General features: G+C 43.1%; 1 protein-coding gene across 1 annotated transcript; it reads left to right on the forward strand.

Annotated features, from left to right (window-relative positions):
* Positions 1 to 351: 351 nt before the first annotated feature.
* On the forward strand, positions 352 to 18085 carry ASIP (agouti signaling protein). Its single transcript, XM_056507640.1, has 4 exons — positions 352 to 402; positions 13929 to 14131; positions 16162 to 16223; positions 17085 to 18085. The coding sequence occupies exons 2-4, from the start codon at positions 13951 to 13953 to the stop codon at positions 17259 to 17261; spliced, it is 420 nt and encodes a 139-aa protein (XP_056363615.1). The 5' UTR covers positions 352 to 402; positions 13929 to 13950; the 3' UTR covers positions 17262 to 18085.
* Positions 18086 to 27726: the final 9641 nt, after the last annotated feature.

Here is a 27726-nt window from a genome sequence, read left to right on the forward strand (position 1 = left end):
CTCGGTAGGAGCGAGTCCCGATGAACTCAGGACATCCCTGTGCCCCGGTAGGAGCGAGCCCTGATGAACTCAGGACATCCCTGTGCCTCGGTAGGAGCCTGTCCCGGTGAGCAGGACATCCCTGTGCCTCGGTAGGAACGAGTCCCGATGAACAGGACATCCCTGTGCCTCGGCAGGAGCCTGTCCCGATGAACAGGACATCCCTGTGCCTCGGTAGGAGCCTGTCCCGATGAACAGGACATCCCTGTGCCCCGGTAGGAGCCTGTCCCGGTGAGCAGGACATCCCTGTGCCCCGGTAGGAACGAGTCCCGATGAACAGGACATCCCTGTGCCTCGGTAGGAGCGAGCCCAGGACATCCCTGTGCCTCGGTAGGAGCGAGCCCAGGACATCCCTGTGCCTCGGTAGGAGCCTGTCCCGGTGAACTCAGGACATCCCTGTGCCTCTGTAGGAGCGAGCCCCGATGAACTCAGGACATCCCTGTGCCCCCCGCTCTCCTTGCTCTCCGCTCAGATTCCCTTCCCTTCCCTCGCATCACTCCTGCTCACCTCCCTGGCGAGCAGGAAAATCTTAAAACTCTCCCGACTTTGTTATTTTCTTTGTTATTTTGCTCTTCTGCTTTTCTCTTCTACTCCAAAACTTTCCTTTCCATGCCCCGCCTGCCATTTGGGTTGTTTCCATTCTGTTTGGTGTTTCTTTTTGTTTTTTCCATTTAGTCTACTTCTAAGGATTTTTTTCCCTGCAATTATCTCTCTTTACTCTTTGATTACATGATTTTTAAAATTAACAACGTACATTTCCTAAGCTTTATTTTTACACTGTTCCAATTGATTTTATCGATTTATTCGTTATTTTATTCCCCTAAGTGCAGTAAATAAAATTATGATATAATTTTAAAACAAACCTTTATTTTCCTGAAGCTTTCATAACAATAAGGGATTGGATTTTGTCTATTTTAGGAGTGATACTATTTTTCATTGAACTGATGTTCTGTATTTTTCTGACTTGCCCTGTCAGCTTTCTCTTTAGCACCTCACAAAAACTAATCCTACACTACACATATCCCATTGTCCAGCCTTCCATTAGTATTTTTAATATTCTTTAATTTTGTGCAAGTTCAGCGAGCAATGATTGCTAAACACAATTAACAAGATATAAATGCAGAGATCATTTCTGGCTGCTATTTGCTGTACCAGATTTTTTCTTTTAACATCAATTTCTACTCAATTCTATCCATTTTATAGTCCCTGCAATCACTGGAAAAATGAACAATTTTTAATATAATAACTATTATATTTTTATTATTTTTAATAATAATAACTATTGTTATTTTCCAAAAAGGACTCATTTATTTCTGCTGTCCAGATTTTTGTCCACTTTTCTCTGTTTTATTTCTCCATCTAAACTTCACAGCTCTCTCTCTCTGCTGCCTTTCAGCCACACCACAGGCACAGGAAACTCTCTGTGTTCTGAAGTGCCTTTGGTGCTGGGGCTGGAAATTTTGGAATTTCTGGGCAATTTCTTAATGTGAGAAATGCTCTGGCCAACCCAGAAAAAGTCCTGCAGAGGCATCACTGGACTGTCCCCCTTTAAAATTCCAGAAATTTTATTTGGATAGCCTGAAGTCTCTCATTTTAGATTATTTAATTTAATTTAATCTCTTTAGAAGGTTGATGCTTATTAGGGCTTAAAGGGGATTTGTTGTCATTTGGTTTTTGTGGTGATTTGGAATCTTTTTTGTTGTTGTTTTGAGTTGGGTTTGGTTTTTTCTTTGATATTTGTAAAGCAAACATGGGATATTCTCAGGGAAAAAAAACAAACCAGAGCAAATATCAGAGTTTCACTTCCTGATGCATTTCCCACTTCACAGAATAATTTTTTTTTCCCCACTGAAGCAGGCTCAGAAAGCTTTCACAGCATTCTAGTCCAAATGAAAAAATGCACAAATAACAGAGTATTTTCCTTCATTATCTTCCCTTTTTCTTGTACATTAAAAAAAATCCAATTCACTGAAAACTGAAGGATTTTGCTGGCTTAAATAGGTTTTTTCTTAAGCATTCTCTTCAATATGTAACACACAGACAAAGAAGCAGAGATACACATCAATCACTCCCCACTATTTTACAGACTGAACACCTACTAAAACCCTTGACTAAATAATAAAAATCTCTGTTAATTAAGTGTGCATGCTCATAGAGGATATTTACATAGTAGAAGTATTAACTTTCTTATTTTTGATATGGTAATACATTCCTTTAGAAAAACAAATTTAATGAGAAAAATGCCCAACCTAAGTGGAATAGCCATCTTGTTTTTTTCTTTCAAATCAGACAATTTCTCTTTAAATTTCTTCACTCAGGTGGTTAAACTTTTCATTTATTTGCAATAAGTATATTGAATTTTCCCATTAAAAATCAACCTGGGATAATGAGAAAGACATTACATTATAAATACTATTGAATTAATTCAACATGATACTTTAACTGCTTAGCAAAATATAAAGTACAGTACAATAGAGATATCCCAGTTTAAAATTTCTGGGTGTGTACATCATTCTCTTCCTATCTCCCTGCAGAGATAAAAAATTTAAATTAATTTTGCCATGAACTTTTTAAAAGTTCCCATAACTGAGGCATTTCCTGCACCAGTGGAAAGCAACCATCCAGTTGGGGAACCATCCAGTGGCCCTTAGTGAATCATCAGCTGTAAAGTATGTAGCCACATATTATTTATATTTATATTTATATTTATATTTATATTTATATTTATATTTATATTTATATTTATATTTATATTTATATTTATATATGTATATATAATATCTATGTATCTGTTATTTAGGATTCACACTGAGCTTTTAATAATTTACAAGTTGAATTTCAGAATTTGCTCTTTTAGCATATTCCTAAGATTTTGAAATGGGCAGCTTCAATAGGTCTGACTCAATACTTGACACTCTGGAGGTAACTTTTCTTTTCCATGACCTAAAGTGGTTTCAGAGATATCAAAATGTAAGATAAAAAAAAAAAAATTAAATACCACAAACAAACAAAAACTCCAAAACAAAACAAACAAAAACAAACCTAAAAAGAAAATAAAATATTTTAAAAAGCACTTGGAAATAAATAAGTAGAGAGATAGGTCAAGTGGGTAGAAAAACTGTAATGCCATAAGTGTAAAAGCAACATCTTTGTCTTCATGATTGTATAAGTCCCCAAAATTCCAGAGTTGAAGTGAAGATCCACACTCCTGGCACAGCTTCAGAGAACTGGTAAGATCATAAATAAAACTGAAGTTCTAGTAATTAGTTAGCCCATAACACAAATGATGTCATTCCCAGCAATTTTGCTTAGAAGCTGTATCTCTTAGGAAAAAAAAAAAAATAAAAATTTAAATCAAGTTTCTGTAGTAGAAAAGCCAAAGTTCTAAAGTATAGTTGTTACTGAACCAGAATGATCCAAATCCTGGAAATGTTTTGGGCCTGGCTTCTACTTCTGGCAGCTTCATCTCATTTGAGCTTTGTCATCTTCCTTGAAAACTCATTTTTCACCCCATTCTCATTCCAGAAACTGAGACACTCTCCAATTTCCCTTTGGAATTCCAGGAATTGAACTCTGAGGCTCTTTTTAGACACACTTTTCAATTCCTTTGCTTTATCCAAATAAATTAGTGGTGTTCTGGAATGCCCCCCAGGCACAGCCACACCATCTCAAACAAATATCCCCCCTCCTACTGAGGTTGCTGCAATTTTCCCATTTGCACTTTTGACAGCAGTGCTCATTTCCACTCCAGCCCCAAATCCTTTGGCATTCCTGCTTCCCAGAACAGCAGTTCTCAGCACAAATGCACAGCACACTTTTTTTTTTTTTTTTTTTTTTCTTGGATGTTCGTCCACCATTTCTTTGTTCTTAGAATATTTGTTGTTTTCCTGTGGGCAATTAGTTCACTAATGTGCCACTTCCAGAAATTTGTTTTCATCCTTCCCACGTCTGGGCTACACATGGATTCCCCTCCTTTCCTGGAAAAGCTGTGCTCTGTAGAGACAGCCCAGATCTCTCACTGATCTTGCACAGACTGCTCCAATATCTTCCTTCCATATGGGACATGACATCTGACTCCCTGATCCCAGGATTTTCCACACACACACAAGAGCTCCCACAGTGCAGAAAACTGAAGCACATGGAAATAAAAATCTTTGAAGTACGAGAAGAGGAGTCCAGGCTGCCTCTGTCACCCTGCAGGGACTGTCACCTCAGGTGAATGGTGTTATAAATGAGCGCAATGGGCCACATAAGGTCAAATAACAATTTAAAGATTTATTGGTTACAGAAAGCAAAAGCAAATTCAGCGCTGGGCAGCAGAGTCTCGCTCCAGTAACTACTGCTGCACCCTACCCCCCCTTAGTCTGTTCCTTTTAAGCTGTTAGGTTTTTGGGTGACGTGCTCCTCCTCTAGTAGTTCAGCGCATGCTCCTCCAGTTGCTAGGGGGTCTTTTTCTGCCTTCTGGTGGTCGGGGGATGAGGGCGAGTAGTCTTCTTCAGCCACTGACTCCTTTTTTGGCACTTAAAACAATATGTGATTATGCAAGCAAAGCAAAACACATTCTGGCTTTTTACTTTAAGGCCTATCAAGCAGAGCAAAGTTATTAACAAGTTCTAGCGATATCTTTTTCAAGGTCTGTCTGTCAGAGGATCAAAGCAGAACAACCCACATTCTGACTTCACAAATCTTGGTGATATTCCTCCAAGGTCTAAAGTCTGTCAGGCGAACAAAAGGCCTCTTATTTATTACAAGTCCCCCCCTTTTTCTATATTATTACTTTTGTTCGCTAAATCTTTGTAATTCCCTCTTACTTAACTCCAGGTAATCTTTTTCCTCTTCCCCATTTAAGGCTTCATATTTTGCTTGTATTAACATGAGGTGAGCGGCTTCTAACCTGCTTTTTACAATGCTAATTATTTTGTTGAAAATACAGGGGCCGAAAGCAAGCCCTAAAATTATTAAAATCACTGGTCCAGCTAAGGTCGACAGGAGGGTTGTTAGCCAGGGTGAATATTTAAACCAAGACTCATACCAATTTTGCTGGGCCTCCCTTTCTCTCTTACACTGCTCCAGTTGTTTTCGGAGCTCGGCCATGGTGTCAGTTACTATCCCAGTGTGGTCTGCATAGGTGCAACACTCCTCTCGCAAAGCCACACACAGTCCCCCTTGCTGTAAAAACAACAGGTCTAATCCCCGTCTATTCTGCAATACAACTTCTGAAAGAGATCTTACTGATTTTACGAGACCGTCTATTGCCTTCTCTATTTTACTTAAATCTTCATCTACTGAAATTCTGAGATCCTTAAATCCTTGCTGTTGGTTCACTAAGGAAGCCACTCCTGTCCCCACCCCAGCACTTCCTATACTTAGCAATACAGCAACTGTGAGGGCTGTAAACGGTTCTCGTTTCTCTAAGTGGTGTTTTGGGGTGAATTGATGAGCATACACATAGTCTTTCGGGTGGTACACAATCCGGGGGACTACCATGACCTGAATGCAGTATTCGGATGTTTCATTGAAATTAGATATTGATATACACGGGGTTACCCCTAATGTGTTGCAGACCCATTTGGTGTTTGCAGCAGGGATCAGCCATTGAGCTGGCTTGCGGGAGTCGGTTACAGCCATTTTTACCTGACAAAGATGATCTTTATCTCGAGGTATATTGCCTATGCACCTTCCTTTTCCACTTACTTGTGCCATTGATATTCCTGGGGTACTTTCTTTCCCCGTTTTCCAAAGACACTCCCGCGGATTTGATCCATTGACACGTTTGGATTTTGCTGCGGACCCCAAAGCTTCATAAAAAGGTGGATTAATGGTATAACATAGCCAGCACTCTTTGGTTAGATTTGGATATGTACTGTTGAGGACCCCAAAGGTAGCTTGCATTACTTTCCAGAGCGTCCCATGCTTTGGTGGTAACACAGTGGCAGGCATAATTACAGATCTATTAGTGGCCACTGCTGTGTTTTCCCTTATAGCCTTATTCCAATTTTCCTCTATTTTTTGGGTACCTATTACTGGATTTGGCCCTACAGGTACCGGATCATGTGGAATTGGTTCCCTCTTGATTAGGAAATGTCCTCCCCTATCTTTTCCAGGTTCCCATGCTCTAGCTCCCCAGGTTTTGCCAATCGTCCATACCTCATCTTTGACCTTATTGTTTGTAACATTGATTTGTATTCCATGGCAGTTGCCAGGGTTTCCCACTCCCTGATCTTTTCCTATTTCAGGGGGAATGCATCCTGCAGGCCACCACCCTACAGATATATACTGATCCTTTCCTCCTCCCGGGGAAAATCCGAAAGCCACTGTCTCACATCCCCAGTATCCGCAATAAAATTCTCCAGGATGATTACAATAAGGTTTTCCTGGATTGGATGCCGGACAAAAATAAAATCCCCCCTTGTTCAAGCATGGGTGCGTTTGGGTTAAGTCACAAAGGTAGCAGTTAAACGAGGGGGTTCCTGAAGTCACCACTGCACTAAGTACTTTCTGGTCCTCCCACCTTATTAATGACCATTTAAAAGGTTCATGGCTTGCAAGTGCAGATTTCAAAAGCATTATATATAAGATTCCTAATTGGAGGTGGTAGCTTCCCCATTTTCCACAACTGCTCTTTTTATTTTCCTCCCAATTTACCTCAGACTTTTCCCTTTCCCTGGACTCTCGACAGCTCTGGGTACCTGTTCCTCGTTTTCCCCTTTTGCTCGGGCTCCCCCCTCCACTGCTCTCGTCTCCTCTGCCTTGCCCATCAACTCGGTTGCTACGAGCTATGGGGAGTTCCATCTTCTCGGCAGCAGGAGTATTCTTCAGGAGGGGTGTTTGACCCATGCTTTTTGATACGTTTTATGTATTTATACCACTTGCGGTTCTTAATTTGAGGGGTATAGCAACTGAGTTCAGGTACCCACCGTCTGCACAGGGCGGCTACTATCCTAGCCACAAATGGGGCAGGTTCATTAGAGTGATAACAATAGAACTGGGGGTTTATCCCCTTTGTAAAAATTTTCCACCACTCTTCAGATCCTCTTAAAAGTTCTCTGGCAGCCACTTTGGTAACCAGGACCTGAGAGGTGAGTAGCCTTTGGTCCGAATAACAATTTTTACACACTCCCCTTGGGGGGTAACTGTTGCTGCAATGGGTCCACCACTCCTCCTTACAAACTAAACAAATAAAGCATACAAAAGGGTTACAATTTCCCCAGCAATTTTCAGCATTACATCTTATTTTCACTGCTGCATTCAGCAGATCTTCCCCCCCCCCCACTGGTGCTCCTGTTGCTCGGAGCTCTACTAGGAAGGAATAGTATGTTGGATCCCACAGTCTATCTCCCATGTGGAAAAAGTCTCATACCTGTGGTGGGGTGGGAATAATGTAACCTGTCTTTTTAATTAGAGCTTACTCGCTTCTTAAGTGTCAGTTTCAGGCTCCCAGGTGTGCCCTTCACTTCCCACCCAGGGTCGTTGGTGAATTTAGACGGATCTACTGGTCCCTTGATTCGGCTTGCGTGAGTCCACCCTTTTTCCACAGTGCGTACTGCTGTGTCTGTTGTAAGCAACACCTGGTAAGGTCCTTCCCACTTGGGTGTTATCGGATTTTCCTTCCAACTTCGGATCAGTATCCAGTCCCCAGGCTGAACCTGATGTAATACAAGATATAATGGTGGTCTCTGAACCAACATTCCTTTTTCCCATAACTGTTTTTTGAATTTCATCAGAGCTATTAAATACTCGTTAATGTATCATTCACTAACATTTGGGTTTGTCTGTGCCTTTTCTAAACTATAGGGCATGCCATATAACATCTCGAATGGGGAAATTCCCAAATCCGCCCGGGGTTGAGTCCGAATGTTCAGCAAGGCTAGGGGAATGCATTTAACCCATGATAATTTTGTTTCTAGTACCAATTTAGTAAGTTGTTTTTTTATTTCTCCATTCATCCTTTCTACCCGGCCTGAACTTTGAGGGTGCCAAGGAGTATGTTGTTCCCATTTTATTCCTAATGCTGCTGCCAGCTCCTGAGTTACCTTTGATGTAAAGTGCGGCCCCTTATCAGAGTCAATTGTTTCTGGTACACCATACCTGGGGACTATCTCCTCCAGCAGGGCTTTTACTACTGTTCGTGCGGTTTCCCTTGATGTCGGGAAGGCTTCCACATAATGAGTGAGATGATCTACTACTACTAAAAGATATTTAATTCTCCCCACCTTTGGCAATTCGGTAAAATCCACTTGAATATTTGCAAAGGGTTGTTTTGCTAGAGGCCTTCCCCCATAGGGTAATTTTCTGAGGTTACTTCGATTTACCCGCAAACAGGTAGGACATCCCTTTGTGATATGTTTAGCTATATCGTGGAGCCCGATGCTCATGTACCTAGTGGCAAAGTGATCCACTAGCCCCTGGGCTCCCCAGTGAGTTTTCTGATGTAACTTATACAATACCCTCTGAGCTATTGCCTTTGGTAGCACTTCTCGGCCGTCTGCTAATATCCACTTTCCTGCTTCCTCTGTAACCCCCATTCTTCTAAGTCTCTCTTTCTCCTCATTCGTAAAAATTGTGTCAGTGTTTTCACCGTCCTTGACTCCATCTTTTCCCCTTTGCCCCCCTTTTTCTTTTAGGACCATTTCCTTTAGGGCTGCCCGTTTTGCCTCCTGATCTGCAGCATTATTCCCCCTGCTTTTTAAATCTATTCCTTGTTGGTGTCCCTTTAAATGAACCACTGCTAACTTTGTCGGCCCTCTCAGAGCTTTTAATATCTCAACTATAAGTTTCTGGTGTATCAAATCCTTCCCCTGTGAGTTGATAAGGCCCCTTTCTTCCCATAGCTTTCCAAATGTATGGACTACCCCAAATCCATATCTAGAATCAGTATATATTGTCCCCTCCTTCCCCTCAAGAAGTTTCAAGGCCCTTAATATTGCATATAATTCACATGCCTGGGCAGACCATGATCTATCTAATGCACCCGACTCTACCACCTGTAAGTTCGGACCCTGCACTATTGCATACCCTGATTTTCTTTTCCCTTCTATTACCCTGGAGGATCCATCCACGAAAAGTCTTTCACCACTTTCTAATTCCTCTTCTTCTAAATCCAGTCTAATCTTCGTCTGCTCCTCTATTGTAGCTATACAGTCATGGGTCAAAAACTCATGCTCCGGTCCCCCGTATAAAAATGCGGCCGGGTTCTGTAGTGCAGTGGTTTCTAATGTCAGATTGGGTGCCTCTACCAGAATTCCTTCATACTTTAAAAGCCTAGCATCTGAAATCCATTTTTCTGCTTTTTGCTGTAATACGCTCCGGATGTTGTGAGGGGACATTACTTTGAGATTACCATTAAAAGTAATTTTTCTAGCTTCTTCCACCAATAGGGCACATCCGGCCACTATTTGTAAACAGGTTGGCCAGCCCCTACTCACAGGATCTAAAATTTTTGATAAATATGCAACAGGCTTCTTTTTCCCTGCCCAATCCTGGGTAAGTACCCCAAATGCAATACCCTCTTCTATGTTTACAAATAAGAAAAATGGTCTCCTCACATCCGGGAGGCTTAAGACCGGGGCATTGACCAAACTTTCCTTTAATTCCTGAAGTTTCTCTGTGTCTTCTTGACTCCATTTCATTAGCCCTTCCTGTGTTAATTTATGGTAAAGAAATCTAGCTTTACTGCTATAATTTTCAATCCACTGCCTGCAGTACCCGGTAAGTCCTAAAATTTGACGAACTTGTCTCTTGTTTTTTGGAATAGGTAGTGACATAATTGCTTGGATCCTTTCAGGGTCTATTCTTTTCTCTCCCTTCTTTAAATAGTGCCCCAAATATTTTACCTCCTCCTCTACAAACTGAAGTTTAGTCTTAGAAACTTTTAACCCCTTAAGTCCCAGAAAATTCAACAGCCTTATACTTTCTTTCCTTACATCCTCCTCATGTTCCCCTGCCAGAAGCAGATCATCTACATATTGTATCAGGGTTACTCCCGGTCCTGTTTGGTAATCCTGCAAAATTTGTTCCAATGCCTGTCCAAACAAATTTGGAGATTCTGTGAACCCCTGGGGTAACACTGTCCACCTCAGCTGTTGCCTCCTCCCTGTATCGGGGTCCTCCCATTCAAATGCAAAGTAATCCCGGCTTGCCTCATCGAGAGGGCAAGCCCAAAAGGCATCCTTTAAATCTATAACACTATACCATAAGTTATTAGGCCCCAATTTACTTAAGAGTGTATATGGATTTGCCACCACGGGGAACCGAGCCACTGTGCGTTTATTAATTTCCCTCAAGTCGTGTACTAACCGATAAGTGCCATCTGATTTGCGCACAGGGAGTATCGGTGTGTTGAAGGGTGACATGCATGGTTCTAGCAACCCCTTGCTCAACAATCTATCTACCTCAGGTTTTAATCCCCATCGACCCTCAGGGGATATGGGATATTGCTTTATTTTTACCGGGACTTCCGGATTTCTAATAATCACCGAAAATGGGGCTATTTTTAGCTGCCCCACGTTTCCTGGATTATACCATACTTCAGGGTTTATCTTTTCTTCGTCCTCCACTCTGAGAGGACAGAGTTTAATTTGCAGTTCCTTCTCTACTACTTCTATCCTAATTCCTAGTTCTATAATCATGTCTCTCCCCAATAGATTATATTCAGATTCTGATACTAACAAAAAGTCTCCCAACCCGATTCTTGATTCTGATTCAACTGTCACCCTTTTAATAACCCCCACCTCAAAAGGTTCTCCCTTTGCTCCTACTACCGTGGCAGTCTCTTTAGATAGACTACATCCTTTTGGCAAAAACTGAATAGTTGATCTTTCAGCTCCTGTGTCAACCAGAAAAACTATTTCCTGGCCATGGGGACCCACCTTCAGTTTTATCAAGGGCTCCTTATGATGTTTCCGTGTCCCCAAGAGATAGAGCCCCTGACCCCTCTAATCTGTCTTGAACTCCTTTTCATCCCGAATCCTGACCCTACACTCTTTCTTGAAATGTCCTTTTTTCCCACAATAAAAACACACCTTAATGTCCTGTCTCTCCCTTGAATCCCTAGACTCCTTAAGCTCTCTTACTGGCCGCCTCTGTGTCTCCCTCTGACCCTGTTCCCTACTTTCTCGTACCGCAGCAACCATCATTCTAACTTGCCGTTTCTGACTTTCCTCTTCCCTTCGGACATACACCTTTTGGGCCTCTCTCAATAGCTCATCTAAGCCTCTATCCTGCCAATCTTCCAGCTTTTGTATCTTCTTCCTTATATCTTCCCAAGATTTAGACACAAAATGTACCTTCAACACTGCCTGTCCCATTTGACCATCTGGATCCATTCCTGAATAAAGCTGGAAATTTTTTCTCAACCTCTCTAACCACTCTGTGGGGGTTTCATCCTTCTTTTGTCTCTCATTAAATGCTTTATTGATGTTCTGGCCTCTCGGGACTGATTCCCTAATTCCCTGAACTATGATTGTCCTCAGGTCCTGCATGTGTGTTCGATGTGCAGGATCCTGATGATCCCACTGAGGATTTTGAAGGGGCCATTTGGTGTTAGCTGCAGGACCCTGAGCGTGTTGGGCGTCCCAGATACGCATGCCCTCCCTCCTAATCATATTTTTCTCTTCGGCCGTAAACAGGATGTTCAAAATGGCCTGTAATTCATCCCAGGTATACATATTAGGACCCAGAAATTGGTCCACTCTTTCAGCAACTCCCAGCGGGTCTTCTAATAAGTGTCCCATTTCCTTCTTAAATTCCCTAACATCCCCTGAACTGAGGGGCACAGATATAAATCCTATTCCTGCCTGAGGACCCCCCATAGGCATTTCTCTTAATGGAAATAATTTTTCTTGTTGTTTCCTAGATCTCCCTCTAGTGACTGGTCCTGAATAGCTCGAATGATCTGAATCCGAATCCTCCTCTGGGGGAGGTGCACTGGGGGCAGGGGCCTGCGGTAGGGGCACATGTGGAGGGGGTACCATTAGGATTTCTTCATTCCTACCTCCCTTTTTCTTATTTTTGTTATTCCCTTTTTCAGTCAATTTAAAAATAAAAACCTCAGGACGGGCTATCCAGATTTTTGCATACTCACTTTCCTCCAAACAAACAGGTTTTTTTGTATTTACCCAAATATTTAATCTCTGTTTTATCCAATCCTCTGTTGACCCAAATATTGGCCAGAACACGTTTCTTGAAATCTCCTTCCCACCCCAGACTTCTACACAGTAATATATCATTTTTGCCTTATCCTTCCCTTCCGTTCCAGGGAAATGGTCCCAATTTTCTAGTAAAAATCCTAAGGGACTATCTCTAGGTATGGGTGGGAGTTTAACACTTGCAGGAGGTTTACTCTTCCCCTGCCCCATTTCCTCCGGAGTACCTTCACTCACACCAAATATCACTTTCGCTTCCCCTGTTTCGTGGCCCACGCCCTCGCGGGTCGATGGGAACTGCACTACTAAGGGTCCGCACTCGCTTGGGGAATCTGGCTGCCAGTCCCCCTCTCACACACACACCACACGTTGTACTCCGGGATCCCGACCCCGCCCGAACGGATCCCTTATACTTACGCGTCCTGCGTCTTCGTCCGGACTTTGTGCACAAAATTTAAGGGGTCAATTGGGCCCTCCTACCTTTGCTTTTGCTTTCTTAATTTTAGGTTCGTCGGTCGAGGTTGGGATAGGACCCCCGTCCCCGGGGCCACCAAAATGGTGGGGCGCGCCTCCCCGCAGGCAGAGAGCCCCTCCAAAATCTCGATCCGAGTCACGGCACCAAATTTGTTATAAATGAGCGCAATGGGCCATATAAGGTCAAATAACAATTTAAAGATTTATTGGTTACAGAAAGCAAAAGCAAATTCAGCGCTGGGCAGCAGAGTCTCGCTCCATTAACTACTGCTGCACCCTACCCCCCCTTAGTCTGTTCCTTTTAAGCTGTTAGGTTTTTGGGTGACGTGCTCCTCCTCTAGTAGTTCAGCGCATGCTCCTCCAGTTGCTAGGGGGTCTTTTTCTGCCTTCTGGTGGTCGGGGGATGAGGGCGAGTAGTCTTCTTCAGCCACTGACTCCTTTTTTGGCACTTAAAACAATATGTGATTATGCAAGCAAAGCAAAACACATTCTGGCTTTTTACTTTAAGGCCTATCAAGCAGAGCAAAGTTATTAACAAGTTCTAGCGATATCTTTTTCAAGGTCTGTCTGTCAGAGGATCAAAGCAGAACAACCCACATTCTGACTTCACAAATCTTGGTGATATTCCTCCAAGGTCTAAAGTCTGTCAGGCGAACAAAAGGCCTCTTATTTATTACAAATGGCACAGCTCAGGTGCCTCCAGAAGTGTCCCCAAATCCCAGAGATGGAAATGATTCACTGCATAACCCCAAGGCACATAAACACTTTACAGCACTGGCCTTTTATAACTCACATGAGTTATGGCTGTGATTTATATGGGATTAGAGCAGCCATTTGGAGGTGCAATAAAACAAGACATTACTTCATGATTTATTTTGAAGAGCAGAAAGTTAACAGGAAACACAATTTGGGGAGGGTTTAAGTTGTCATTATTTTTCTATGTTTTTGAGCACAAATTTTTAGACAAGATTTTCTGGGAAAAATTTGATGATGTGGTTGAGTTTCTGCCCTTGGCCATAAAATAACCATTATAAAGCTCAGTTGGGCTCACATCTTGTGGGAAATAAACCTTTTGAGAAAAGAATCAGGAAAAAAATACTATCTCAGGGAGTTGTATTTGAAATAGCATTTTTCCACTCTTACAACTACAATCTCAGGTATTCCAGTACCAGAGGCAAAGTGCTGGAAATAAAATTCTCAGCAATTTGTTGTTTGTGCACAGCATGACAGAAAACCACTGCTGAGATTTATACCCCTGCCTCACTTCTGCAGGTTTTGACCAACTTTGGTTTTCATGACAATGGAATTTTTCCTCCCCACCATGGCAAGAAGGAATCTTTTTCTCAGCCTCCTGCTCTGCTACAGCCTGTTCAGAGCTGCTGATTCCCACTTGGTCATTGAGGAGAAGACAGAATGCAACCTGTCCAGGAGCAGCAAAATGGACCTGTCAGATCCCACTCCCATCTCCATAGTAGGTGAGTAAAACCTGCCCTTGGTGCCAAATTAACAAGATCTGCAGGAAACACTGCTCTTGGTTATTCTGGATTATTTGGATAACTTTGCTTGGCTTCATAGGCTGCAGAACCCAAGAGTGACAATGTGGTAAACCTCAGTTTAGAGGAAAAATAAAATACAATTTATTTTAGTTTTACAGGTTTCACTTCAGCTCCTATCACACTATAAGCCTTTTTGTATTGAAGACAAGTGGGTTTGTGCTAATATGGGAAATAAACTTCCTTTGAAAATCTTATGCACATGAGAAAAAAAAAGAACATAATGTGAGGGTTTTAAGGGTCTGCTCTAAATCAACAGTATTGACAGGTATTAATATGACAGGTAAATTAATTTACTTGGCCTTTAAACAGGGGAAGAAAAGAGCACAGCAAGGGAGAGCCAGGGGTCATTTATTTATCTATCCAAGACAGGACCAGCTCTATCCCTGAGTTACTGGCAGATGATCACCTGCCCTGTCTGGGGAGAGCCTCTTTAGGGTGATGCTTAATTATTTTTTTCACAAAATTCTTTCCTCATGTCTGCCTTAACTGTTTCCATGTAATTTATACAAACTTCTCTCAAGAAACTCCTGAGTGTTTGGAGATAGTCAGCTACAGAACATTCATAAGCATGTCAAAATGCTAAAAATTAAAAAAAAAAAAATAAAGCTTCTCTTGTTTACTCCTTTTTGCAGGTTTTTAGGGCTTTGATTTAAAGCACTCTGGTTCTTATCTTGTTTCCTGTATTTTTCCATTTTCTCAGGACAACGTGTCTTTAAGGAGAAACACATGCATTCCCAAGGAAATCTGAACCTCTGCATCCTGACTAACTCAGTGTTGTTTAACTGAGAGTTTAGCAAAGCTTGTGCTGTTCTGCAGCCTCCCAGGCTTTCCCATTTCGTGGTTCTTGTGATCCCTGATGCTTTCACTCTCACAATTCCAATAACTTCTCTTACCCCAATTAAAATCAGAGCTATAAAATAAAATCCCTCCAGCTGATTTCTCCATGAGCCCATGCTTTAGGCATGGCAGATGAGCTGAGCTGTCACACATTTCTCCCCATAACCCTAATTTATAACAACACAAGATAAATGAAACCTCCCAAACCAGCTCAAAATATTTATTCTTCATTCTGCAACTCTGTAAATCCTAGCAATCAGTAAATATTCAAAAATATATTGATAAAAAATCCTGGAATAGACAAGGGGCCACCATTCACCAGTGGGGATATGGATGTTTTTTATCTCAATCATCCATTACATACAGGTGGTGCTTATTACAAAACTCACATACCAGAGTAAAGAGATCAAAAACACCACAATAGCTGGGTGAGCTGGGAAATGTCTCACACTTTAACAGTCTTGCTGTGTCAGAGCCCAGAACAAGCCCCAATATGGAATTTACACAGTTATAAATATCTAAAATTAGATATAAAGTTACAGGCACATGAATTGAACACTTTTGCAAGTAACTTTCTGTAAAATGAGATCATGGGGGGAGAAGGAACAAAGAACTGCAGAATGAAAGGTGGCATCACAGACGCAGAATTTATGCCAAATCAGCAGAGTTTTTGTTTGTGGAAAGCAGTGTACATTTGTTAATTCCTTCAAAATTATGCATGAAGCACTAGCTTTTAACAGAAGAAATTATGGAATTCTAAAAAGTTTTCCTATTTTTGTTCACGTGTCCACTGTGCATGAGCACCCCAATCATTTTCACAGAAACCTTTAATTTTATTTCTCTGATTCAAAATTCACAATTCATTGTTTGCATCTACCAAACAATATGTTAAAAATCTCTTCTAAAATACAAATATCTGTTGCTCTTCTGCTCCTCACAAGCAGCAGTGACAGAGTTCAGACTCTGAATTGAGATGAACAACATTTCAAAACATGCAGCAATGAGGGGGCAGTGCAGGTTATCTGCTCCTCTCACACAAAAATAGGATTATCTCATGGAAATAGCATTCTGTAAAACTGATTGTGCATTTTGCTGTGCTATTCTCTTTAAAGATTTAACTAGAAAATCCCAGAAAGTCAGCAGGAAAGAGGCAGAGAACAAGAAATCATCCAAGGTAGGTGGTTGTTCAGAAAACTTTCTCTGGTTGGAACAGTTTGCTACTTCTAGAGTTTCCCTTGGTGCAGTAATTTGCAAGGCTTTTACTGTCATTCCCTGATTTAAATAATTTACATACAGTTCAAAGCTCTAAATGTTGTAAAAATAGAAGTGAAACAATAATGTTGGAAAGCAAATTAGGAGCTGTGGCTGCCCCACCCCTGGCAGTGTCCCAGGGCAGTTGGATGGGACAGCAGAAGGTGTCCCTGCCATGGCAAGGGGTGGGATGAGATGGGCTTTAAAATCCCATCCAAACAATGCCTTAATTCTGAGTTTCAGAAGTGCTCAAGGTGCCTGCTGGGCTCCAGAGATCCCTCCCAGGCCCCAGGCACATGCTGGGCAACCCAAAATTTTCCACCTTCCCAAGTGCCCAGCAGAGCAGCTGCAGTGCTGGGGAGATGAGAGGTGTGCCACCTCCCTGAGCTGTGTGTGCAGTGAGGATCCCCAGGAGCACCACGAGCTGAGCCCTGCCCAGTCACTGCCCTGCTCTCTCCATGTCACAGCCCAGCAACAGGAGATGACAGGAAGTTTTCACTCACCTGAAAAGCTGGGAGAGCCAGCCATAACACCTTCATTGGTTGTGCTGAGGACATTTCTGCACCCCTTTCCTCACTCTGCCACGCTCTTCCCTGCAGACCCTTTCCAAAGCTCCCTCCACTCATGGTCAAGATGAATTTTGTCATTTTGCTCAGCAGGTTGGTCTCAAGCCGCCTTTTCCCATTATTTCCCAGCACCTTCCCACCTGCTCCTCCCCCAGAACCTCCTGCTGCTCACCACCCTCATTTCACCTGTCTGTGAATTCTTTTTTTTTCTCTTCCAGAAAAATGCCAAACGCAAGATCTCTCCAAAGCCAAGGCCCCCACCTGCTGCTAACTGTGTGCCAACCTTCAAAACCTGCAAGCCACACTTGAATTCCTGCTGCCACTACTGTGCTTTGTGCAAATGCAGAATCTTCCAGACCATCTGCCAGTGCCTGATGTTAAACCCCAGATGCTAAGCCAAGCCAGAAGCACAGCAAGCCTTCTGTCTTTCATTAGCTTCTCAAGTGGATATTTCATAATGCCCTGTGGGCATAGTAACCAAACAGAGAGCTCTGAAGCTTGAATTTGCACCTCTTAAAATTTAATGGACAGTCTTTATTATGGGGTTAATGTTGCACAAGCTGGGTGTTATTTCAGGCAGCAGACAGCCAGGGAGATTTGCACTGATTAGGCATTTTTAGCAGAAGAGCTGTGTTTTATGATGAATTCTGGATTCCTGTGGGTTTGGGGTTTTGTTTGAAGGGTCATATTAATTCCAGTCTGCAGAACTGTCTAACCAGCACCACAAAACCTGCCCCCATGGCACCCAAATGGCCTAAAACTAAAACAGGACTGGTTAGGCCAGCGAGGGACTAGAGCTTGGCTTTGCTCCCAGGGGCATCACCAGCCTTCAGCACAGCCAAAAATCAGGCTGAAAATGCAGGGTTTGGGGTTAACTCCATTTCACATATTCAACAAAAATCAGGACAAGAATTTATGTTAGGTTATTCCACCTGAAAAGATGGACCCAAGGCTATAAGGACATTTTTAGTCATTCTCAGCTAAGCATCCACCTTCAGAGGTATCAGTCATTCTGCCATCAGACAGTGCCTCCAGGGGCATGACATACATATATACTTGAAAACTAAATGTATCTGTGCCTTGGAATATAAAAATCAGACTTTTTTTTCCCCAACCATACCTATAAGAATCAAATCCTCAGCTCTTCTTCTCCTGGTGCCAAGGACACAGCATGTAGAGAGCCCAGAACAGGAAGACATAGCTGGGACTTTGAGGAAGAAAGATCAGCAAAAGATGAATGTATATCCCACATGTGCATCTTAGAGCAAACCATTGCAAGCAATCAATCCCTTTCTTTGCCCTTTCTTGCTGCAGGAACTCCCAGAACCATCTCCAAGGGTGAATTCAGGCAGCAAAGTCCAAGTGCTGCAGCAACCAGGGGACAAAATACATCACCTGCCAAATCAACACTTAAAGGCTCAGAAACAGATGGCTGAAGCTCAAGGCAACAGAAGATTTCTTCTTGTTCTTGAAAGGCTTTGCCTTAAATCTGAGGTATCCAAGATGGCACAGGAGGAAAACCCTTCTTGGTTAAACTGCCAGGACAGCAAGGAGGGAGCAGACCCAGAAAACATCCCTGACATTGAAGACTTTTTATCTGCCAGACTCCAGCTCTTGATTTTTGCCTCCTCTGCTCCCTTACACTCTTTTTTCTTCTGTTCTGCTTCCTCATTTTTAGGATTTTCCTTTTATCCAGCTGCTATTCTCAGTTACAGAAGCACTCCAGGGCTAACCCACATCTCCTGTGTTCTCTCCACATCTCCTGCTTGCACCAGGGCCCTTCCAGTGCTCTTCAGCTTTCACAATCAGATTTTTTTCCAGCCATGAATTTTTAATCCTAATCAGGAATTTTCTAATCTCCTGTGCAGGTCTAATTGAGAAGATAGTTGTTTACTGATTTATTTCTAAGCACAGCTGAGGGCTACAAAAATCTTCCAGGCAGGAAAAGATGATACAGATGACACTCCAAAGTGTCAAAGTGGCTCAAGCCATATAAAGGTTTTTTGTTTTTTTTTAATTTTAATTCTAATAATCAGAACTCAGAACTAAGGTTGGATATTGACAGAAATTTTTGTTCATACTAGACATATATATATAGTTGTCAGATTAATCTATCTTTTATCTTTTATAAGGCACACCAATTGACATGTCTGATATAAGCTTGAATCCTTGTAAATATATGTAAGTGTGTCTTTTAGGCAGATTTCTTGGCTCAGGAATCTGTAAGCCACTCAGTTATTATAAAAAGGGAGATGAGAAGGAAGAACAATACATTATAATGGATTTCAGGTGGCTCCTTCTTTTACTGGGTAAAGATTTAGGTTCCATCAAATTGCTTAAAAATTCTCATAACTATAACAAACTGTTGTTGATTTGATGCCTTAAGTTTTAGCTTTCATATTTTCCAGATTCTATACTGCAGAGTGTGTGACTCTGAACTTTATATAAAATGTTAGCAAGTTCTCCTCACAGCTCAGTCAGACAAAACAATCCTTTTCTAGTCTGAGAACAAGGACTGCAGCTTCAGGCCAGAAAGTGTAAGCAGCAGAGAATTGAGGACAGCAGTCTGGGAAAGGATGGGACTGCATAACCTGGAGCTGGAACTGGACAATTAACCCCAATATGGAAATAGATCAAAACTTATAAAAGTGTGAAAGTTCATGACTTGGGTCCCTCTTGGGTGTAGCCACAGCCAGACTGTTGTACTGCCCAAGGTGTATCCTTTGAAGGCCTTTTTAAAAATCCCTACTTTACTCCTTTAACACTATCCAGCCTCTGTTCTAGGTAGCCTCTCAAGGCATCAGACAAGATCATTTCCATATCAGGAAGTCCAGCTGGTCAGAAAAATTATATTTTACCATGGTCAAGGGGAGTGGGAGCAGATGGAATGGAAGGAAGGAGAACCAGAAATCCAACAAACAGCTGCTCTGAGCTGCAGCTCCCACTCCAGCTTTGCAGAACCTTGGAGTGGTTGGGGTCAGCAGCCATCCATCTGGACCTGCCTGCCCAGGACCTGTCCAGGCAGCTTCTGAACATCTCCAAGGAGGGAAACTGCACCACCTCCCTGGGCAGCCTGTCCTGGTGCTTGGTCAGCCTCACTGCCCATTAAAACCAGAAAAAGAAATGTTGCCTCATGTTTGACTCTCTCCAGCCCCTTCCCTCTCACACTGGGGAGCCCAGACTGGACAGAGCAGAGCAGGGATGAGCTCCACAGTGATGAGAAGGAGGGATCCCCTCCTGGACCTGGTGACAATGCTCCCAGCACTGCCCAGGGCACAGTTCACCTTCCTGGGGCTCACCAGGTGCCCCAGGGCCTCTCCTGGCTCCTGCTGGGTGTCCCCAGAGTGTCCTGGCTTTGTCCTCCCCAGGACAGGACTTTGTGCTCCTCCCTGTCGAGCTGTCCAGCCTGGCCTGGTCCCTCTGGCACAGCAGCCACTCCTGCCAGGACACCCCCTGGGCTGCTCTGCCCCTCACCCACCTCACTGATGGAGATGCAGCACAACCTGGGGCTCTCAGACAGGGAAATCCAAGTGCCAGGACCCAGCCAAGGACCTGCAGACACAGCAGCTGACCCAGACAAGGACAGGATGGCACGTGCAGGCAATGAAGGAAAAGGAAAAAAGCTGTCAATGACAGTAAGGTGGTTTGTTTTTCAACATATATGCACATAGTTTTTAATATAGCATTTATCTGTAGTGTATTTTTAAATTTGATTCATTCATAAGCCTTCTTTGTAACTGGAATTGATTAGAAAGAGGCTTTTCTTTCTTTGTTGTTCATCTATCACACCAGAGAATACATATAATCAAGTACTCTGAAATTGTTATTAGCCTTAGTGACTTGACATTTCTGGGTAAAAATCACCATGCATGAGGTATTGACATAGGATGCAGAAATCAGCAAAATATGTACACCAAATATTTGCTTCAATTTATTTAGTTTGAGCAGTTATTTATGCTGAGGGGATGTTTGTCAGGGCAGGAGTCCCCCAGGGTCCCACCTGAAATGTCATCAGCACACAGATGATAAAACATGCACATGACAAAGATGGAGTGTGTAATTTTTACCTGTCACACACCAAAATATCTCCACTGGAAACTTTTACTGGAATTCAAGTGTAGAGAGTCACAGGAATGCTCTGTGACAGTCATTGTCCTCCTAGAGACTAATGGAAATTTTACCCCAGTTACAGGTTTGTAGGATGAAACACAAATAAATCACTGTTGGCTTTTCCATATATCTCCTGCCTTGTGTAAATTTGAAACAGATACTCTATTTTCCTGACTTGATTGCTTATTGTCACACCCAATGCTCACAAAATCCAAGCTTATCCTGATGGGTAAAACAAGTGGTAATTAACACTTTAGTGGCCATACCAAACTAGCTCCAAACACACCACAGCTTTCCAACCCAAGCACTCAAATTCTCTGGAAGACCCCAAAAGAAACCAACCAAAGCCTTTAGGAATGGCTGAGGGAAGGGAAGATTTGATGGAAGGTAAAATGACTTTTTTCAAGCTGTCTAGAGGAGTCAGCAGTGTCTGTGATGCTGCTTTGGCTGAGGGTGAAAGGCTGAGCAAGGCACTTGGAGATGAGGACAGCATTACACCCATGATGAAAAGAATTACTGGGGCAGCAGAAGGGGATCTGTATAACCACACTGAGGGGCCAAGCTGTGAATCTGTGGGAGCTCATTTTCCAGGGCACAATGAGATCCATCCCAGTGCTCAGCATGGTGGGACACACTCCCCATGAGGTACTGCAGCCTCCAGCTCACTCGTGGGTGTAGACATTAAATGGTACTCAAGGCCAATGCAAAACACCATTAAATTATAATATATGTCAACAGAGCATTTTAAGATGAATTAGAGTGTTCTATGGCAGTGATTCCATAAACACACTAAACAGACCAATTCAACACTTGTCCACATCCAGTAATCTATTTAACTCCAAGACATGCCTCTGAGTTTCACACTCAGGGCTGGAAAAGAAAAGAAGTAACAGTGGATTTCTCTGACAAACTCAGGAACAATTTTTTTCTGTCTATTCCTGAGCTCCAACCTGCTGCTCTGCTGGACATTGCTCCCCACAGTCATCTCCAGAACCAGCAGGAAACACAGGAGGTGCCCTGCACTCCAAAATCCACTTACCCCTGCAATACCCAGAGCAGATTTGCCACATGCACTTCATGTCCAAAACCAGGAATGCACAGCAAGCAGCTGTTCATTGCCAACAAGGAAAACAATCTTTTTTTGTAGTACATTTAATACCTGGGCAGAAATAATTGCTGCAAACCACTTGAAGCACCGTGTGGGGATGAGAAAGTCACCAGTCCCTTTTGGCAAGCTCAAAGGGAGTGAAGTCCCCATCCTTATAAAGGCAACATTTGGCAGATCACAGTTCAGTCATAAAAACACAACTGGACCATCACAGGTGGGCACTCACATGGGCAGTGCTGAATCTTGGCACTTCATGAATAATTCTTTCCTCTCCTTGTACAACCTCCACTGGTTCAGCTTTCATTTTGCTGGTGTCCAGATCCCAGCAGGTATTTTCCAAAGGCATCAGCAACTCCTGGGATGCACAAAGAACAGGAACACACACCACAGTGCCACAGTACAGTTCCTTGCCCTTACAATCACAGAATTATTGGGGTTGGAGGGATCTTAAAGCTCATCCCATTCCCCCCTGCCCTGAGCAGGGACACCTCCCACTGTCCCAGGCTGCTCCAAGCCCATCCAGCCTGGCCTTGGGCACTGCCAGGGATCCAGGGCAGCCACAATAACAGCTCTAAGACCTGTAAAATGGAGTTTCACCATTAGAAAGGGGCTTTGATGGGATATTCCTCCCCTTCACCAGCAAACTACCACTGATCTGGGGACAAAGACAGCCCAAAGTCATTCTGGCATGACAGGCTAGTTCAAGTTTTTCTGATCCTACAGAATCAAGCTAAGTATTTTCTGCCTCCTGCGCAGTCCCATCAGGGAGGGCTGGAAGAGGGAAATGAAATCCTCCCCCTTGCCTGACTTCCACAAGAGAGCCCATGCCAGCAGCAGGAGCAGCCAAGGCTGGCAGGTGGGACAGGGGACCCGGGGGACACGATTCCCATGTGTGGGGACACCATTCCCACCATCATCCCATCAAAGTGCCCCTTTTAGATTATTTTCTGAGGTAATACAAAGATTTTTTTTTATGCCAAGCTTCTCAGATGATTTGCAGATGGCCCACATATGGTGAAGTCACTCTCCCAGAAGAAAAAGGAAGCTTTAGTCATTCCTGCTTCATTTTTGAAGTTTGTTTTCGGTTTTGTTTTTTTTTGTTTGTTTGTTTGTTTTTTTCCAGTGAAATCAGGAACTATTTCAATTGCTGCTTGGCATGTGCACATATCTTTCCATCCAGGAAATCCTTTAAGATGAAACCCTGTCTGAAATATGGGAGTCCTAAAATGGCTATATTAATGTCATAACACAATTGACATGTGGCTTCATTTAATACAGATACAGGAGGAAAAGACTAAAATACACCATTCCCTGCAGACCCCTCTAAATCAGTGGAAATCATCTATTGACTTTAATATACTTTAACAACACCTTCATCACTCACTGTCTACATTTTAGTTAATTTATTAGCTTTACCTCACAGTGTTCTTGCCATTTTGGGCAGTTTCCTCAGCTAAAATGTCATTTGGCAGGACAGACCCCCAAAAGGAGTCTGCAGCCAGTTGTTAATAAAATACACATAGGACACAAGTTTTGGAGAGGAGGAAGAACAGGACCACAGAATGTTTGTTCTTAGTGGAAACAAGTTAATTAAAAATGAAGATGCTGACAGCAAGCCCTGGCTCAACCCAAAATTTCATGTCCAATCACTAATAATTTTACCTTAAATTATTAAGCATTTAAGGTGCCTGAACCTCTGCAATCTGTTCAGTTTGCTTCCAAAATGCTGCTGCTCCATCAGGGAAAAGGAGCACACACCTATGGCTGTGGCCCATTAAATATTCCCTTACAGAAATTATTTTCCAGTTATGAAACCAAAACCAGGGTGCTACAGAAAAAGTACCAGGTGTGCTGAAAAGTGTCTCTGGACTCTGCAGATGGAACAAGAAGTGAAAACTTTACTACAAACTTTCTAAGCATCCTACAGTATTTAATCTTTCTGCTGTGTAGTTTCAGGGAATTAGACAAGAAGTTGGGGTGTCCCTATCCCATAAAAAGGATTCTGCAGAACTTTAAACTCTTTTTTTTTTTTATCCCACTCATTTCTGGAAGTATTTTTTCACAGGGTTTGGGTTTATTGTTCTGTCAGTCTATTGTTTGTTTTTGTTCTCCCTAAGCTGGCGTGCAAACCACAGGCATGAAGGGGATTTTAAAAGAGAAGAAAAATAATTGTAATTGTTACAGCAGTGCAAAGCTGTCCAGTGGCAAACAATGCTACTGCAAACCCTTCTGAGGCTTCCCAGGCTACATTTACTGCATTTGATTTGTCTTAGCAAAAAGCCCCACAGGCTGAAAACCCCACAATTAGCTTCCTATCATCTGCAGGAAGAACCACTGCTATGAAAACGAGCCCAGGCATGAATCTGAGTCATCAGAGCAGCATCCATTCAGCCATCCCTGCCCTCCTCTGCACTGATCTGTATTTCCCTGTGCACCTCCATCAATCTCCAATTCACAGAACTCCAGCCTTGCAAAAAAATAAAGAGCAAGGCCTAAGAAGACTATAAGGCAAATTTAAAAATCAAAGAGTCTGGCGTTTCTGGTTGAGATAAATGTACAACCTGTGCTCTCTTACCATTTCTGACACAACAGAGGGAAAACGGGCAGGAGGTGCCTTATTTACAAGAGAAGACTATTTTCACAGGTAACAATAAGGAAAGCATTAACAGATGTTAGTCTGACAGACATTTGAGAAATACTTGATTATTTTTGGCCAAATCAGAGCTGCTGGAAGACCAGGAGTACAATCTTTCACCATTAATTTCATTTGATCACCATCAATTTGCAGGGACAGGTTTCCCAGGATGACAGTGTTTGTTACCACCCAGAACAACCCAACATCACGGAAGGCAATGGGACAGTGCAAACCACTTGAAGGTGCTAAATAACAACCTGAAATTTGACACTGCATCAAATAAAAACTTTTCCCAGTGTGGAAACAGGTCTGGTTTAGCACTACTTTATTACTGAGGGTTTTTTCTGGATCAAGTAGGAAGAAACAGTGGGAAAAGCTCTGCTAAATTAATAGCTAGGAGCAGCTAAATTTAAGGAGCAGCTTTTAATAGAGTGGACTTACTATTTCCCAGTTCTCAACCAGTGGTTGCTGGTACTGGGGAGATAAGGGGTGGGGGGAAGCTGAAAGTCTGAGCCAGCTGCTGTTGGATGAAGGACAGCACACACCAGCTCTCCTCATTCCTCACCCAGTGCCCACACCTTCCCAAACTGCACACACGGAAATCTCACTTCTTGCATTTTTGCTCCTCAAAATGAACCTGCAAACAGGCTGGGGAAGAGGCAGCTGAACTGAAGGCAGGGCTGCTGTGGGATTTGTCCTTTTGCTCAGCCTGGCTGGGACAGGGGCCCAGGGCTGCTCTGGCTCAGCCTCTCTCACCTTGCCCAGGGAACAAACACTGTTCTGTGCATCCAGCCAGACCTGCTGAGCTCCACCAGCTCAGAATGAATCTCACTTTGCTCCCAGTGACCCAGCTCCCCCTCTCTGCATCCCCCTGCCACATCCAGGCAGCCCGTGGCTCACATTGCCCCAGTGTGGGACATCTGCTGTGCAGAGGCTCAGAAGTGAGAAAAGCTGGAGCCTGTCACTGTTCTCTGCATCACCAGCCAGGTGCTCACTTGAGGGGTTTTGGTGCTGGGGACACTCCCCAGCCGGGGCACCTAGAGCCCCCAGGCACTTCTCAGTGCTATTCTTCATTCGTTAGCACCCGCTAAAACCATTGTAAAGCAGCCACAATGGGTCTGGAAATCTGTATTGAGGCAACCTAGACGCTCGACCTCCGGCTGAGTGAACTCTGAATTCATAGCATGTGGATTGAAAACACAGAGAAAAGAGTGAAAAAATTGGTTGTGAATGATTTAGCAAAACTCTGACATCAGATATGCTCTTGCCAATAAAGAGCAATTTGTTGAGCTCCCGATAAATTGCTGAGTGATTTCGGTGTCATTGAGGTTGGAAAAGACCTTTAAGACTTTGTAGTCCAACCATTCCCCAGAACCTCCAAGTTTGTCACTAACCCATGTCCCCAAGTGCCACACTCATGCAGCTTTTGAAGGGATGGAGACTCCACCACTGCCCTGGGCAGCTGTGCCAACACCTGGCCTCCCTATCCAGGAAGAAATTTCCTCCAATACCCAGGATGGGAGGTGGGGCCTCAGCAGTGGCCAGCAGAGGGGCAGTCACACCAGCCCTGGGACAGCACAGCTGCCCTTGGCCTCCCTGCCCACACTTTTGCTGTAATGTGGATTGCACACATTAAGAAACCAGCAGTAGAACACATGGAACAACATGGATTTTTTTAAAGGAAACCAGCTGCTACAGCAAAGATCAGGTTTCAAAGTCTTCCATTTGTCCTGGAAACATTCTGAAATGGAAATCTGTGTATTCTACTGTAAAGATAATTCAGAATTGCCCTTGAGAAAGAGTTCAAACAGCTCACACCACATTAAGAACTATGATGACCCTCCTGAGGCTGAACAGCTGTACCTAAAGAATGTGAAGTGCACAAAAAAGAATGAACAAAAATACTCAACAGGCTCCTGTTGCAGTTCCAGTTTCCAAACCACTCTGCTGACAGGTACTGACCACAGCAGTGCTGCAGCCACCAAACCACAGTTGCACTGGGAGAGAAATTCTGCCAGTGGTTTTATTAGGGCCTGCATTTGATCTAGTCCTCTTCAACAGCAAAAAATAAATATGAGACCAAATAAATATATTCCAAATATAAATTCTGCCTTTTATCAAATCATATCATCATAATCCCACATTGCTGACTTGCTCACAATAGTGGATTTGCAGCAGCAAATCAGATTTTCATTAGTTTGGTTCATGAATATGCTGAAGAAAGGCACTGGACAGTTCTTGTTCTCACAGTGCTGCTTTAATGCCCTGGCCCAGGGCCTTGCAAAGCAGATGAGATCTTTTCAGAGATGGTCTGGACACTTCCCTGATTTGCCCATGGAATCATGCATGGAGTGAAGATGGAACTAACCCCCTCCCAGACACACAGAGGGAGAAAATGAAGCAGCCAGCACAGGCTGTACCACAGGAAATTCCAGTTAAATGTACAGAACACTTTCACCAGAGGGTGGCCACAGAAGCCTCTGGAGATGATGTGATCTGTCCCAAGACAACTGAAACTCTCCTGGGCAAGTTCATCTCAGCATGGCCCTGGTATAAGGACAGGGATGAACCAGAGACCTCCAGGTGGCCCTGCCCAATTGAATTTTAGGAATCCATGATCCAAGAGCAGAATTACAGCCTTGCACTCTTAGCACAGATTTCAGCTGTGAAACGGGTTGAGAAGCCAAAGCCCAAGTCATGGAAACTAAGGAATACCAGCAATCCTTATTTTCCTACTGCATTTGTTCTACCACAGTGATATTTTCCACCATTGGCACTCCATGCCACAAACACAAGGTGCACATCACCTACATTTAGATGTGTATTCAACTGCTGTGTGTCTCTTAAAGGATAATCACCATTAATGATTATGGAGTAATTTATGCTGCCCCTGTGGGACCTAAATTCAGTTCAAATTGGTGCTTTTTAGAGGTCAATGAAAAACAAAACCATGAAGAAAGCTGGGCACTGAGCAACACCTTGCAACACCAACATCTCTTTTGTTTCC

Source organism: Oenanthe melanoleuca, chromosome 20, assembly GCF_029582105.1.
Source record: "Oenanthe melanoleuca isolate GR-GAL-2019-014 chromosome 20, OMel1.0, whole genome shotgun sequence".
Lineage (NCBI taxonomy): Eukaryota > Metazoa > Chordata > Aves > Passeriformes > Muscicapidae > Oenanthe > Oenanthe melanoleuca.